The sequence below is a fragment of the Petaurus breviceps genome, unplaced genomic scaffold, assembly GCF_028583685.1.
Source record: "Petaurus breviceps papuanus isolate PSGF00001 unplaced genomic scaffold, PetGlider_PUasm1.0 174, whole genome shotgun sequence".
Classification (NCBI taxonomy): domain Eukaryota; kingdom Metazoa; phylum Chordata; class Mammalia; order Diprotodontia; family Petauridae; genus Petaurus; species Petaurus breviceps.
In genome coordinates, this window is record NW_027185761.1 from 50,370,844 (window position 1) to 50,387,858 (window position 17,015).

Here is a 17,015-nt window from a genome sequence, read left to right on the forward strand (position 1 = left end):
GCTTCCCTCCACGCATGCTGACATTCCTTACAGATAAGACTGACTTGGTTCCCTCCCATCCCCCAGATCATCTTCGCGGATGAATGCACAGAGGCCGAGGGCCGGCATTGGCACATGAAGCATTTCTGCTGTTTTGAGTGTGAAGCGGTGCTGGGTGGTCAACGCTACATCATGAAGGAGGGGAGACCGTACTGCTGCCGCTGCTTCGAGTCCCTGTACGCAGAGTACTGCGATGCCTGTGCCCAGCACATAGGTAAGGCCCATGCCCCACCACCCACCAAGGGAGGGCCCCCTTCAAGCTGTGTGGGCCTCAGCGTGTGGGGGGCGGGGGCCAGCGACATGAAGGTGACGTAGGAGAGGGGAAAACTCAAATCTCACCTCCATTCACTCCCTGCCCCAGGAAATGTTGGGGATGCAAGTCCCAACGGTTAAACCTTCTCTACTCTAAAAGAGCTTACATTCTAATAGGGGAGAGAACAAATACATGTAAAGATGTAGTGTGTGTGTGTGGAGAGAGAGACAGAGAATGCCTTGAAGGTCCTTTGTGGCTCTAAATCAATGGTTCTATCATGCTCAGAAATTATCCATCCATCCATACACACATATGTATACTGCATATCTAGACTATATCTGTAATATATGTATACTATATTCTATATATTTTTACTCTGTGTGTGTGTACACACACACACACACACACAGAGTAAATATAAAGTGAATAAAAACAAATGTGTACAAAGTCATTAAAACAGAGGCTTGGCCTGGATGGCCTCCCAGGTCCACTTCAGCAATGACCCTCTGACCCCCACACCCTTTGGAAAATGACAGTTGGCCACAGATCCCGGTCCTGTAGCCAGAAGACAAGGGGCTTCCTCCAGGGCCCTCACTGCCCAGAGGTCAGCTCAGGAGAGCCTCTGGAAGGCCTAGGAGGGGACTGGGGCTGGGTGGGACAGAGGCTGCTTTCAGCATGGCCTCAGTGTGCTGCTTTGGCACCTCCAGGAAGTCTGTTAGTCTCTGCCAGTTTTTTACCTGAAGGAAGTAGATGGGAAGATAGTGTGCCAGCCGTTTAGACCCACTTAGGAGTCATCATGATAAGGGAGAAAATTCATCTGGGCAGAGAAGAGGGTTCTTTGTTGTCAAGTTCCCCGTGTCATCAGAAGGGGTTTGTTCATCTGGTGACTAATCCTGGGAGCTTTTATTTTCTGGGGGTGGGGGTGGGGGGCCCAGGGGTCAGACACGGAGACTGATAAAGATCAGCAGCTCTGTCTGTGCCCAACAGGGTGCCTGGGGACTACTTAGTCATTCAGCACCTGCTGCTCAAAGGATTGGTCTCTCCCCTGGTCTGTGCCTTTTCTCAGCCCTGATGTTAAAGACGCTTGCCCTGGAGAATACTCACACTCCAAAGCATCCTCTCCCACACTGATCTGCCTCTGTACAAATTGACCTAATTCTACTCTTCCCCCTCCCCAGAAAGAGGAGGGGAGAAATCCTCACTCTTCCAAAGCATCTTGCCCTAAATGACAATAGCAGCAGTGGGAGCCAGGGCTTCTCAGGAGGGTGCATGTGTTTTCCTTGTGGGAAGAGTGGGGGGGCGGGGGAGAAGGAAGCATCCTAAGGGAGAATCTTGAGCAGACGTTCAGATCTTAGATGTGAGGGCTCTCAAAGGCTGTCTAGGCCAATGCTTCTATTTTACAGATGAAGATACTGCTGCCCAGGGAGGATTATCAAGGGGGAGCTGAATCATGGCATGTTGGAGGGAGGGCTCCAATGAAGATTTGCTTTTCTAGTGAATCTTCTCTTTGTTTCTAGACTCTCTGGGGATCTTTGACAAGTCACGACCTCTCTGGGCCCCACTTCCCACATCTGTGAAATGAGGGGCTTAAAGCAGATGGCCTTTGGTTTCAGATCTAGGTTCCTCATCTTTTACATAAAATGTCTCCTCCTGTCCCCAATTTCTAGGGGATGAACCAGATGGCCTCTAAGGCCCTTCCAGCTCAAAATCTGTGCACCTAACTCATTTTAGCTCTATAGAAAGAAAAAAAAAATAGGTACATGCTGTGGGCCTTGGTGTCCTCTTGTGCAACGTGAGAGGACTAGACTTGATCAAGTTCCAAAATCCTTTCCAGCTCTCAATCTAGAAACCTATGATCCACTGTCCCTTTGCCTCTATGAACCTCAGTTTCTTCAGCTATACAGTGGGAAGAATAGACTAGCTTGACCTCTAAGTCCATGAACCTAAGAGCTTAGGTTATTATGTGGAATGATAGCAACTGACTTCTTCTTCAGCAATGGGAATTATCGATGGGGCATAAGAAGGGCCAGCTCCCCCTATCCCCCATCCCCCACCAGCATGTCTGGAGAGGGAAAGCATGACCACACAGCTGCAGAAGGAGGTCCGGCTGACCCCAGGATGCTGGATTTATGGGATCCCTTGCTCCCTTCCGTCCTTTCAAACACAGTATGACTCTCCCTCCCTCTCTTCCTTTTTCCATAAAAAAGGGGGGGAGGGTCTAAGTTTTATGGGAAAGGTGCAGTCGTCCTCATCAGCTGCCTGTAATTTCATTGGATGGGGAGGCTAAAAATACCTTCTGCTGTGAAGGAGATGCAGGCTTTGCTGCAGAAGAGAATTTTCCTTCCCCCCAGTAAAAGTGTGGTGCTTTGCAAAATTGGGCTTATACACAGTCCCAGAGCTTTTCGAATGATCCCCCTTATCCAGACATCCCATATTTATACAGCAGCTCCCTACATACTCATACCAGGGACCGGTTGCTAGGGAAACGGGCTTCTTTCCCCGCACCCGGCCGAGTAAACAGTCCTATAAACAGACATAGGGATGAAGCAGCCGTAGGCACATGCATTCTCAGAAAAATGCTTACAGGCCTTGTAAAGAAGGCAGATCTGGATGTGGAAGGGACAGGCCCATTTCCAGATGTGTGGGGTTCAAGAGTGGGTCAGAGGAGCATCCCAAGCTGGGGGCGTTTATGCTGTGGCCTGAATGGCTTTTTCAGCCCTGCTCCCATACATTGGCTGCCCGTCCCCTTAAGCCTCTTCTGTGGCCCCAGCTGCCATCTTTGTCAGTGCCCAACTGTCTCTGTTAGTCTCCCCAGGAGAGAGAAACTATGGCCCCTCTTCTCCTCTGGCCTCATAAAAACATGATGGGGACACCTTGAGCTGAAGAAGAACCTTCCTCTCCATCAGAAAGCACTGGGTTTGGAGCCAGGAGACCTGGGTTCGGATCCACCCTTGGGCACATAGTAGCAATGTGGCCTTGAGTCATTTACTTAACCTCTGTTTCCTCACCTATAAAATGATGGGATTACACTAGATGGCCTTTAGGGTCACTTGCAATTCCAAATCATTGGTCCAGTTCATTCTCAGAAATCTAATTACAGCCTGGGATGGAATAAGAGTTTGGGGAAATAATCTGGGAAAAGATTTGATGCTGAGGGAGGTGGGGGAGGGCACAAGGGGAAACCGTGTCCAGGAGTCCTCTTACTCAAGAAGTAGTAGATCTTCTGGCCAAGGAGCCGCTCTCAGAACAGAAGGACTTTGGGTAGTGGCAGAGTTCTGGGGAATGCTTGAGTGCTCCAGGGAGGCCTGGGCTCATCCTTTGCACAAACTCTGACTAGCACCAGCCTTGATGTATCTGCCTGCCTGAGGGTGCCCCAAAATGATAGTTTGATAAACGTGAAATATAAGATCCTAGCCTAAACAGGACCTGAGTTACTAAGATTAGGGGGTTCTCAGAGCTACATCTCTGGGGAGTGGGAGAGGGGGCTGGGAGGGTCAGTCTCAAAGCAAATACCTGGGAAGAACAGGATTCGAATTCAGGTCTTCTAGCTCCAAATTGAGCATTTTTCTCATAGTTTGCCTCTTGCTCCGGTCTGCAATCTTATTATTTCAAGATTGTAGGTATGTGATGTGGTGTATAGACTCTGGGTAAACCTGGAGTCAGGAAGACCTGAGTTCAAATTCAGCCTCAGACTGTGGGACCCTGGGTAAGTCACTTAACTCTGTTTTCCTCATCTTTAAAATGAGGGTAATAATAACACCCACCTTCCTGGGATTGTTTAGAGGACCAAATGAGATAAGGCAAAGGAAGGTTAAGTTACTTGCCCAGGGTGACACAGCTGGTAAATGTCAGAGATTGAATTTGAATTCAGGTTTTCCTAGCTCTACGTCTACCATTCTTTGTACATTACTTAGTCCCCCACATCTGTAGCTCCCCATCTCTACAGTGAAGGGAGGGAGGTACTTTACTTTCAACCTAGAACATTTTAAAAATGGGGTCATGGAAAGAGAGCCAGACATTTGAATCTTGGTTCTTCCACTTCCTAGCTAGGTGATCTTGCGCAAATGACTGTCTCTCTGAGCTGACTCACTTCCCTCATCTGTAAAAATGAGAATCAGAATGTGCCCCTACTTAATTAGCCTAATTAGCCCCACAGAGCTGCAGTAAGAGTTGGGTAAGGTAAGGCATGCAGAGTGCATTGGGAACCCTAAAAACAATATGGATGTTACTGTAATTTCAAATAATAGTAACTCATGTTTCTACATTGCTTTAAGAACTGTACAGCATTTATAAATATGCTAATCCTGCCCCAGGTTCAGGAACTATGGGAATCACTACCAGGCACTGACACCCCCCCCTTCATCCACTCCCTGATCCCACCCAGCTGAATTAGCTTTAGTCCCTAAGAGAACAGATGTCTTTCAAACACTGACTGTTGACCTGTATTGGTAGATGGCGGTTTCCTTACCTGAGAGTCTCCTTTAGACAATGAAATCACAGGTTCAGTCTTATCCCTTTGCTTAAGGGAATAAGACATAACCTGGGTATATTTTAACTAGAAGGAGACCAGAGAAATTCTGATACTGTAGGAGGGTGGGTAGGCCCGGATGGGGAATCTTCCTAAAGGACTCTGGACATACAGTGATGCTGAGAACAAATAGAACCCCCTAGAATCCCTCCTCTAACACTACTCATGTAAATTTCATACCTTCCCTGTGCCTCAGTTTCCCCATCAATTGATGAGCGACTCTGGGGATGTTAATGTTGGGAGGAAAGAGGATCGTTGGTCTACAAGTGTTGGAAGTAGTGGGATCTTCTGATTCTCCAGGGAAGGGTATAGAGATCTTAGTTCCAGATCATATGTTCCTATCCAGGAGCAAGGATACTGAACGGTGTCTTGATTCAGATTCTGTTCTAGGCCAACAGTAGAGGTGCAGAAACTTCCAAGGGGTGGCCTTCTTCTCTGAGTTAGCTCACAGAGCTGCCTCCCTTGGGAGCTGTCCTTCCAACTTTTCACCTTCTTTCCTTGCTACCCCTGAGCCCCCCTCAATCACCCCCCCACATTCTCTAATCCCCCTACTCAAAAATAAACAGAGACCACACATACCCCACATTGTTTATGGAAGACATAAATGGGGGGTTAGCATATCCAGGGCCTGTCTCCTCATGCTCCTCTGGGACTCACAGAGCAGAGGCACAGCAGGAAGGCAATGGAGCAGCTGCTGTCTGGGTTTCTTCCCCGCTTTGCTGGGAATCTCACTGGCCACCTCCTTGCTCAGTTTACCACTGCCGCATCATTAAAAGTTGATCTTGAGAAAATGGTGTTAGCTGCTTCGAGGAGAGTCAGTCAAGTAAATAGGTTGGAATTATTTCCTACCTGCTGAGAAAGAGGTTTTTAAGACCTTAATGAAGAAAATGACTTTCCTGCTCGTCCTCCCATTCTGAAAAATAAAGACCCATCCACAGCCCCTTGTCACCTGCTGGGGGATGAAGGGCATCTTCATTCTTGAGATCATTGATTAGACCTCCGGTGGACCTTACAATTCCTGTAGTGCAACCCTTCATTTTACAAAGGGGGAAACTGAGGCACGGAGTGGCCAAGTAACTTGGATGAATTTTTGTGACAGAGTATTTCTTCAAGGACATGGCCAGCACCAGCCTATGCTTCAGCAGTGGCCCGTGTTCAGAATTCTCTTCCTCCTGACTTGTGCCGCATCCTTCAAGACACCTCAAATCCCACATCTTGCAGAGCCTTTCTTGGACCCTTCCGTTACCTTAGTTAGTTGGAGATGTTATTACTATCCCCACTTTATAGAAATGGACACTGAGGCTCAGAGGGATAGATTAGCTCGTCTAGAGTCACTCAGTAGAAGCTGAAAGGCTGAGTCTTTTAACCTCTAGCCCAATAATATCCTTTCTGCTCCAGCTGCATTCTCTGCTTTTCTCTCTGCTCTCCCAGATCCTCCAGGCTCATCTTCTTTCTCCCACCCTTTCAAGTAAGTCCCCCCTTCCAAGGATGTATAGCCAGGTCTGTCCGGCAGAAATGGTCCCCAAGGGCCATCAGCAGACCAAGCTCTCACTCTTGGTTAGGCTCAGATGTCTTCCCAAGGGCAGGGGCTCATCCTTGGGCTCTTGTTGATGGCCTGGTGATGATGCCATAGGCTGCTTGAGGAATGAAAAGTCAACCAACCAAGCCAGTTTACTCCTCTAGATTCTTCCACCAAGATATCTTTCCTTAAAGGAAATGAGTCATGTTTAATATGGGCAAAGTAGGGGCTGGGTGTGGAGGCTCCCATGAGACTAGTGCTTCAAGGCTTTGTGAAATCCAGTGGACAGCTCACTGGCTCTGGAGTCACAGGATCTGGGTCCAAGTCCTCCCTTGTGACCTTGTGACCTCAGGAAAGACAATCCCCTCCTTGGACCCCAGCTTCCTCATTTGTAAAGAGAAGGGATTGGATTAGGAAGCCTCTGAGGCCCCATTCAGCTCTCGGTCTCTGGCCTATGACCTTTGTGTCTTTGGGCAGCTGGATGGTACAGCAGATGGCACTCTGACCCGGAGTCAGGAAGTCGTTCAGTTATTTGTCATGTCTGGCCTTCATTACCCCCTTTGGAGTTTTCTTGACAAATGAGTTCAAGTGTGACCTCAGACACCAACTGTATGACCCTGGACATGTCACTTAACTCCTGTTTGTCTCAGTTTCCTCATCTGTAAAAATGTAGACAATAATAGCACCGATCTCCTAGTGTTGTGAGGATGAGATATAATGAGATAAGAGCTATAGAGTGCTTAGCACAGTGCCTGGCACATAGTAAGAGCTATAGAAACATTAGCTATTATTGTTGTTATTATTACCTACCTCGTAGTGTTGTTGTGAAGAGCAGATGAGATCATAATTGTAAAGCACAGTGCCCAGCACATAGGAAGTGCTTTTTAAAGGTTAGCTCTTATTAGCTGTTATTGTTTGTAGACTGTCTGTATGGTGGTAAGGACTAGCCTGCTGCTCGGGCTAGCCTGCTGCTCAGGGCTAACCTGCTGCTCGGGCTAACCTGCTGCTCGGGCTAGCCTGATGCTCGGGCTAACCTGGGGCTCGGACTAGCCTGCTGCTTGCGCTAGCCTGCTGCTCAGGCTAACCTGGGGCTTGGGCTAGCCTGCTGCTCAGGGCTAACCTGCTGCTCGGGCTAGCTTGATGCTCGGGCTAACCTGGGGCTCGGGCTAACCTGATGCTCAGCCTAGCCAGTGTGAATTTAGCTAGCCTAATCTTCAAACAGAAAGCATTTAGCCTGTCATCTGCCAGATTTGGACATTATCAGTGAGTCACACTATATGGATATGAAACGAAACCACAGTTTATATGGTGAGTACATCGTTGACTTTATGACTCATCATAGGTGAGAGGAACAAAGATTTAGAGTTAGAAGACCTGAGGCCGTCTAATCCAAGCCTCTTATTTTATGGAAGAGGAATGAAGCCCAATGGGATTTAAATGACTCCTCTAAAGTCCCCTGGTAGTAGATTCGAATCCAGCTCTTTTGACTCCGGAGCCTGGGTGCTTTCCACTAAACTAAAGCATGCTGGCGCCAGTTAATGGTAGCAAAGGAATTTCAGGTTTTAAGATGGGGTACTGGGGCTGAAGACTAATGCTTTCTCCCTCCTTGTCCTCCCCCAGGCATCGACCAAGGCCAGATGACCTATGATGGCCAGCACTGGCATGCCACAGAAACCTGCTTCTGCTGTGCTCACTGCAAGAAATCTCTCCTGGGGCGGCCCTTCCTGCCAAAGCAAGGCCAGATCTTCTGCTCCCGAGCCTGCAGCGCCGGAGAGGATCCCAACGGCTCTGACTCGTCAGACTCAGCGTTTCAGAACGCCCGGGCCAAGGAGTCCCGGCGCAGCGCCAAAATCGGTAAGAACAAAGCCAAGGCTGAGGAGTCCCTGCTGAACCCGTGCGGCCAACTGCAGGTGACCTCCAACCGGCTCTCGGCCGACGTGGACCCGCTGTCGCTGCAGATGGATCTGCTCAGCCTGTCGAGCCAGACGCCCAGCCTCAACAGGGAGCACATCTGGCGGAGCCGAGACGAGCTGTACCACTATGGGAATAAGATGGAACAGAGCCCGAACCAGAGCCCCATGCAGCTCCTCAGCCAGTGCAACATGAGGACTTCCTACACCCCGGCTCAGGTGGCCGCCGCGCAGCCCGACATGTGGGGCAAGCATTTCAGCAATCCCAAAAGGAGCTCCTCCCTGGCCATGAAGGGCCACAGCGGCAGCTTCATGAAGGAATGTCGGGAGGACTATTACCCGGCCAGGCTGCGCTCCCAAGAAAGCTACAGCGACATGTCCAACCAGAGCTTTAGCGAAACCCGAGGAAATATCAAAGTCCCCAAATACGAGGAGGAGGAAGAGGAAGGCGGCATGTCCTCCCAGCCCTGCCGCACCCGCCATCCACTCAGTGCAATGAAGTATACTGAGGATCTCACGCCTACGGAGCAGACCCCCCGGGGTTCCATGGAGTCGCTGGCGCTGTCCAACGCCACAGGTAAGCCACGTTGGTCTGAGCTGGGCTCTATCCTGCAGAGACCTGCTGCCGGCTTGAAGGCTTGGCTTGGCATCCTTGCTGTGTCCCCTTATGGCATCGCATTTCTGAGGCTGGTGGGGGTGTGGGGAGGTGAGCCAAAGCCTGAGGCACCCCCACCAACTCCCACACACACGCATCCTCCTAGGGAGTTGGGAATGTGTGATTCTTCTACCAGGCAAGAGGCATACAGGTGAGCCCAAAGAATAAGAAAAAAAGTGCATCCTTCGATACCACCCCAGTTCTGCTGTCTGCAGGTGTGTGCGTGTGTGGAAGCACGTAGACACACACACTGTGCCTGCCAAGGCAGAAGAGTCTGCCTGGGGGAGAACACAGAGGAGGGAGAGGGAGAGGGGCAGTGAGGTAGCATCAGGCCTGAGTGGAGTTCACACCTTACTTGCCCATTGTTCCACACTTGGAACTTTTTCTTTTTGGTATAATTACTTTTACATCCAACTGTATGTGCCTCTGAAGCTTACTATGCCTTAATCTCCTTGAGCCTCAGTTTCCTTCTGTGGAAAATAAAGGGGCTGGACAAGGGACCACCTCCAAGGGCCCATCCAGTTCCAGATTTGAGATCTCTTGATTTCTTTCCATTTCTAGGGAAGGGAAGCAGACATTAGTGCCCTCATTTTACAGATGAACAAACTCAGGCCTAGTCAGGCCCGGAGTTCAGGGGGCCATAGCAAGTTAATGCCAAAGCCAGGAGCAGAATCCAGGTGGCTTTGGGCTTGAGAAGTCAAGGCTCGAGGGGGCACAGACATGATAGTTGTCTTAAAGTCTCTGATGACTGTCACACAGAAGATGAATCAGACTGGTTCTTTATGGCAGAACGAGGGACAGCGACTAGAAGTAGCAAGGATGGAGATTTAATCATTAATAATAATAATAATAGCTAATATATACTGCTTTAAATTTTGGAGTATGTTTTACATATGTGTAAATCTCATTTGATCAATACTAAGAAGTTGGTACTGTTATTATCCCCATATTACAGGTGGAGAAACTGAAGCTGAGAGGTTAGGTGACCTGTCCAGGGTTCACAGAGCTAGTAAGTGTCAGAGGCTGGATTTGAACTCAGCTTCCTTGCTCCAAGACGTGCTGTCTATCCGTACTACTCAATACCTTGCCAATTCTGAAATTCTGATTTTAATTCCTGTCAGCTAGGGCAGTGCAATTTTCCTAATACTGCAGTAGGTAGAACATCGGGCCCAGGGTCAGGAAGGCCTAAGTTCAAATCCGTCCTCAAACACATTCTGGCTGTGTGACCTGTCAGTTTGCCTCAGTTTCCTGATTTGTAAAATGTGCTGGAGAAGGAAGTGGCAAACCACCCCAGTGACTTTGCCAAGAAGATCCCAAATGGTGTCATAGACAGTCAGACACTCCTGTCTGCCTCAGTTCCCTCATCTATAAAATCAGGATAAAATTAGCACCTACCTGTGAAGATTAAAAGAAATAATAAGTGTAAAGCACTTAGGGCAGCATCTGGAACATGGTAGGTGCCATATAAATGTTAGTTATTATTATTTAACCTTTCCCTTTAACCCCCATTAGAATGTAAGCTCCTCGAGGGCAGGTATTGTCTTTTTGTCTTTTTATCTCTAGTAGCTGGCACTCAGGAAGTGCTTGTCAGTTAATTTAATTTAATGAATTTAATCCTGTCATTAAGGAGCTCAGTCATTCTTGTCTTATATTCCTAGTGTTGAGTACACAGTAAACACTTAATTAATGCTTGTTCCTTGATTGAATGATGGTTCTTTTTAAATTTATTATTTATTTTTAATATCCTCTTCTTTTTAAATTTTGAATTACAAATTCTCCATCTCCCTCCCAACCATCCCCCATTCGCTGAGAAGGTGAGAAAATGATATTTAATTATATATGTGAAATCATGAAAAACGTATTTCCATATTAGCCGGAAGGAAGGGAAGGGAAGGGGAGGGAAGGGGAGGGGAGGGGAGGGGAGGGAAGGGAAGGGAAGGGAAGGGAAGGGAAGGGAAGGGAAGGGAAGGGAAGGGAGGAAGAGAAAGAGGAAGGAAGGGAAGAAGGAAGGAAGGAAGGAAAGGAGAGGAGAGGAAAGGAAAGGAAATTATACTTTTTCATTCCAAATTCTTCAGTTTCCTCTCTGGAGGTAGATAGCATTTTTTCATCGTACTGCTGCTGTTCCATCATTTCATTCTCTGTGACCCCATTTGGGGTTTTCTTGGCAAAGATATTGGAGTGGTTTGCCATTGCCTTCTCCAGCTCATTTTACAGATGTGGAAACTAAGGTAAATAGGGTTAAGTGACTTGCCCAGAGTCCTACAGCTAGGAAGTGTCTGAGGTCAGATTCGAACTCAGGAAGATGAGTCTTCCTGACTCCAGGCCCAGTTTACTGTGCCATCTAACCACTTTCATCATAAGTCCTTTAGAATTGTCTTGGATCATTGTATTGATCAGAATAGTAAAGTCTTTCATGGTTGATCATCATTGTTGTTACTGTGCACAGTTATCTCCTTGTTCTTCTTACTTCACTTTATTCCAATTCACATAGGTCTTGCCATGTTTTTTCTGAAACCACCCTCCTCATCATTTCTGATACCACAAGAACATTCCATCACACTCACATGCCCCAACTCACTGAGTCATTCCCTACTTGAGCATCCATTCAATTTCCAATTCTTTGCTAACACAAAAAGACTTGCTACAAATATTTTTGTACATATGGGTCCTTTCCCCCACTTTTTTATCTCTTTGGAGTAGACTTAGTAGTATTGCTTGGATCAAAGTTTTATAGCTCTGGGCATAGTTACAAATTGTTCTCCAGAATTTTGAACCTGTACAGAGTTCCACCAACAGTTTATCATTGTACCTATTTTCCCTCATTCCCCTCCAGAATTTGTCTTTCTAATAGGTGTAAGGTGGTACCTCAGAGTTGTTTTAATTTGCATTTCTCTATGGTAATTTACAGTCTTTTTTCATATATCTATAGATAGCTTTAATTTCTTTATCTAAAACTACCTGTTCAAATTCTTTGACCATTTATCAATTGGGGAATGACTTAAATTTGACTCAGTTGCATATCTGTGTGTGTATATACATATACACATGTATACATACACATATGTATATATATACATTTGAGAAATGAGGCTTTTGTCAGGGAAACTTGCTATAAACTTTTTTGATTTTTGCTTCATTGTTTATGGTACTTTTAGCAATATGTAGTTTCCCTGGTTATCTTTTTAAATTGTCTCTTTTTGCTTTTGTTTTGTCTGAGATAGTGATTGTGCACCTGCCTTTTTTACTTCAGCTGAAGCACATCTGTTCCAGCCCTTTATTTTAACTCTCCATGTGTTTTAAAGTGTGTCTTTTGTAAAGAACAAATTGTTGGATTCTGCTTCTAACCCATTCTTCTATCCACTTCCATTTTATGGGTGAGCTCATCCCATACACATTCACAGTTATGATTACTAACTGCATTTCCCTCTATTTTTTCTTTTAATCCCTCTCTCTCTCTCCCCCTCCCTCCCTCCCTCTCTCTTTCCCTCCTGTTCCTTCTCAAAAGTCTTTTGTTTCTGATCACTGCCTCTCTTAATTCTTAATTTATTTCTCTTTTGTCATTTCCCTCTTCCCTTCCTGTTTCCCTTTTGGGTAAGATAGATTTCTATACCTGAGTGAGTGTGTATGTGTATGTATGTATTCTTCCCTCTTTGAGTCAATTCTGATGAGAATGAGATTCAAGAATTGCCTGCCGCTCCTCCTCCATTTTCTTTTCCACTATAAAAGCTCTTCCTTATATACTTCTTTTGTGTGAGAACATTTTATCCATTCTACCTCTCCCTTTTCATTTCTCCCAGTGCATCCCTCTTGCTCACCCCTTCTTATATTTTGAGATCTTCATAACATAACTCACATCAATACCCTCTGTCAGTGTAAATACCTTCTGTCTGTCGTACTAATGACAAAGTTCTTAGGAGTTACATGTACCTTGTTCCCATATAGAAATGGGAACAATTTAACTTTATTGAGTCCTTCATGGTTAGTTTTCCAAGTTTACTTTTTTATGCTTCTTTTTTTTCTTTTATTTATTTTTAAAATGTATTTATTTACTTTTGGTTTACAACATTCCACAGTCCCTTGAGTTTCAAATTTTCTCTCCCTCGTTCTCTTCCCCCTTACCCCCATGACAGCATGCAATCAAATATAGGATTTACAGATACCTTCACGTTAAACATTAGTCAGGTTGTAAAGAAGGATTATAACTAATGGAATAAACAATGAGAAAGAAGAAACAAAACAAAACAAAAAGAGAGAGAGAAAGCAACTAGTTTGCTTCGGTCTGCATTCAGACTCTGTAGTTCTTTCTCTGGATGAGGATATCCCTTTCCATCTTGAGTCTTTTGGAGTTATCTTATAACCTTGCATTACTGAGAGTAGCCCAGTCTATCCAAGTTAGTTGTCACACATACAGTGTATCTGTAATTGTGTACAAAGTTCTTCTGGTTCTGCCCTCCTCACTCAGCATCAGTTTATATAAGTCTCTCCAGGTTATTATGACGTCTGTGTGCTCCTCATTTCTTATAGCACAATAGTATTCCATTACATTCATATACTACAACATGTTCAGCCATTCCCCAATTGATGGGCATCCTCTTGATTTCCAATTCTTTGCCACCACAGAAAGAGCTGCTATAACTTTTTTTTGTACATACGGGTCCTTTTCCCACTTCTGGGATCTCTTTGGGATACAGCCCTAGAAGTGGTATTGCTGGGTCAAAGGGTATGCACATTTTTATAGCCCTTTGGGCATAGTTCCAAATTGCTCTCCAGAATGGTTGATTCAGTTCACAACTACCAAAAATGCATTAGTGTTCCATGTTTTATGCTTCTTTTGAGTCTTGTGTTTGATTGTTGGATTGTCTCTTCAGCTGTGGTCTTTTCATTAGAAATGCTTGAATGTGCTTTATTTCATTAAATATCAATTTTTTCCTCTGAAAGATTATATTCATTTTTACCATTATTCTTGGTTGTAATCCTAGCTCCTTTGCCTTCTGGAATATTACATTGCAAGCCCTCTGCTCCTTTAACATGGAAGCTGCTAAATCTTGTGTAATGCTGACTGTGGTTCCACAATATTTGAATTGTTTCTTTCTGGATGTTTGTGATATTTTCTCCTTGACCTGGGAGCTTGGAGTTTGGCTATAATATTCCCGAGAGTTTTCATTTTGGGATCTCTTTCAAAAGGTGATTGGTGGATTCTTTCAATTTCTCTGGATTGAAAATATCAGAGCAGATTTCCTTTGTAATTTCTTGAAATATCATGTAGACTCTTTTTTGATCATGGTTTTCAGATAGTTGAGGAATTCTTAAATTTTCTCTTCAAGGTCAGTAGTTTGTTTTTATGAGACATTTCACATTTTCTTCTGTTTTTTTTTTTTTTCCCATTCTTTGGATTTTGTTCTATTGTTTCTTGATGTCTCATAGAGTCATTATCTTCAACTTGCCCGATTCTAATTTTTAAGATTACTTTCCTTTGTGTACTTTTGTACCTCTTTTTCCATTTGACCAATTCTGCTTTTTAAGAATTTTTTTCCTTCGGTGAATTTCTGTGCCTTTTTTTTACCATTAGGCCAATTCTGATTTCAAAGTGTTTATTTTCTCCAACATTTTTGTGCCTCTTTTACCAAACCATTTCATTATTTTCTTGCACCTCTCTCATTTTTCCCCTCTACCACTCATTTTAAAAAATTCTTCCAGGAATTCTTGTTAGATTTGGGTCTGATTAGCATTTTTCTTTAAGATTTTGATTGTTACAAAGTTGTTGTCTTCCAGGGTTTTATTTTGGTTTTGGGCCCCTGCCACCATAGTATCTTTTTATGGTCAGTTAAGGCACTGTCCTTAGCTGTAGGCTTTTTCATGCTGCTGTTTTCAGAGCCATTTCTGAGGGTGTGCAAGTTTTTGGTGCATCCAAGGGGGTTGTGATCCCAGGAGAGGTGTGGTTGCAGCTCTGGTCTTTGGAAGAGCCCCTGTTCCCCCTATAGACACAAGTGTGGCTACAGCCACAGCCCTGGAACTGTGACCAGGGTCCTTGCTCCCTCGTGACCAAGGAGAAGCACACTTCTCTGTTCTGGAACTGTGACCCAGGACTGCTATGGGCAGTAGAGTTGCCAATCAGATCAGCTATACCCGGTGGCAGCAAAGCGTCCCTGTGGCCTCTTCCTGACTAGTTGCTTGACCCTCCTCAGGGTCTCTGGGCTGGAAGCTCTCTAAATTGCTGCTGTTGTGTCTACCTCCAAGGCTCACTGCTGGCAATGGCTCCTACCCTACTGTAAAAGACCTCTCCTGTGGACCTCCTAAGTTGTCTTAGGCTGAAAAAATATCTCAATGTGACCTCTTGTGGCTCTGCTGCTCCCAGATTTGATTTGAGGAGCTATTTTTAAATCGTTCAGAAGGGAATGTTGGGAGAGTTCAGCTGGGTTGATGCCTGTACTCCACCATTTTAACTCTACCCCCTGAATGACTTTTCCCTGGAAATGATGAGGTATAACTTATGCCACAGAAGTTTTCTGTGCTCAATAATGGGAGAGACTAGCAGAGAACAGTCAGTAATGCAGGGGTGGTCCAAGAAAACAAGGAAGGGAGTGTAGAGATCCTCAGAGCCCACCTCTGGGTTCCAAATTTGCAGTAACTCAGGATTCACAGTTCCAGAAGGAGGCCCCAATCCTCTGTGTGTCCTTGAACCAATTAGGTAACTTCTCCGTGCCTGGGGACTTTCAGGACGTCACCCCAAAATCATGTCTCGATCCCATACTTCTGAAGCACAAGAGTCTGTTAGGTGCCTGTTGGGCTTGTGCTGCTAGGGAAGGGACTGGAGCATTCTCCACTCTGAAGCTGAAGGATTCAGCACCGCGGCCTTGGAGATTATCTCAAGTGCCTGCTCCTGTGTTGGTGCTGGGACTCCATGGCTCCTGCTGAGCTTGGGGTGCTGCCTCCTCCTTCTTCAGCTTCAGATCTGTGCTGACTTTTATTTTCTTCTCCACAAAGACAGGAGAGTGTTGCTTCCCCCACCCCCAGGCATTTTAGGCCTTTGTGTGTCCAGGGGCCTGTCAGATGCAACAGTGTAGGACAGAGATTGCAGCAAATCCCACAAAAGGAGCCATTTTCATTAGTCACCAGCTGAAAATAGCCTCGAGTGGCATGTGAACATGTATGTTCTGCAAGTACATGTATGTGCTACAAGTACATGCCATTGGCTGCCTTTGCAAAATCAGGCTTGTCTAACCCCACCATACACATTTTGAGGGGAAGGGAGTTAGTGGGGTTTCTTTCCAGCAGGATTCCCCCACCCCCTTTGCTTTGGTCTAAAGATTTAGTGGACTTTGGAAAGCAAGCAGCCTAATTTTGAGAAGTCAATGTGTCTTTAAATTTTAAGACTGCAGTCTGTAACAAGGTCGCCTAAGCACCTTGAGCCCGGAGCCAAAGTTGGGTTTAATTGATGGTTTTCCCCCCTTCAGTGGTCAGTAATTTACATTATCAAATGACTAGGTTGTAGTTAGTCTGGCAAAGAGAACAGGCCTTTTGAGAGGCAACATTTTCCCTCAAGCATTGCAGAGAACAATGTCACTATAGTGGTTTATGAACCACGAACCAGAGGTCCGGCTGCCTCCCGTTTGTTCCCAATCACATTCTGTTGGGAACTGGGAGTGTACAGACCTTTCTCCTTGGAACAGACAATCTGTCCCTTATTATGCATTTATAGACCAAGGCAGGCCGTGCTACCCTGACGCCTGGACACCCCACCCCCATTTCACCTCTCCCCATCCCTCCCCCCACCTCCTTCCTACACACACACTCTGTTTGGGGAGCATTAGCAGTTGTACCTTGGGTTAACCCTGTCCTGTCCAGACATTCCATTAGCACAGACTAGGGAGCATAATTTTACAGCTGGGAGGTCTCTGAGAGGTCTTTTATAGATGGGGAAACTGATTCCCAGAGAAGGGAAACGATTTTCTCAGGGTCACCCAGAGTATAGGTGGCAGAGTCAGGATTCATAGGATCATAGATTCCAAGATGGCAGCCATTCCTTTTACAGATGAGGAAGCTGAAGACCAGAGCAATGAGGTGATTTGTCACACAGGGAATGAGTGGCAGAGTCAGCCTTCAAACCCAGG

The 17,015-nt window shown here is 45.8% G+C and overlaps 1 protein-coding gene across 5 annotated transcripts in view; it reads left to right on the forward strand.

Annotated features, from left to right (window-relative positions):
- PRICKLE2 (prickle planar cell polarity protein 2) overlaps positions 1–17,015 on the forward strand; it is a 351,792-nt gene that overhangs the window by 296,309 nt on the left and 38,468 nt on the right. For all 5 annotated transcript variants that reach the window (XM_069084179.1, XM_069084181.1, XM_069084178.1 and 2 more), the window contains 2 exons: positions 67–253; positions 7,960–8,826. In XM_069084179.1, coding sequence (XP_068940280.1) covers positions 67–253; positions 7,960–8,826 — 1,054 coding nt within the window. The remainder of the gene's footprint in view (positions 1–66; positions 254–7,959; positions 8,827–17,015) is intronic.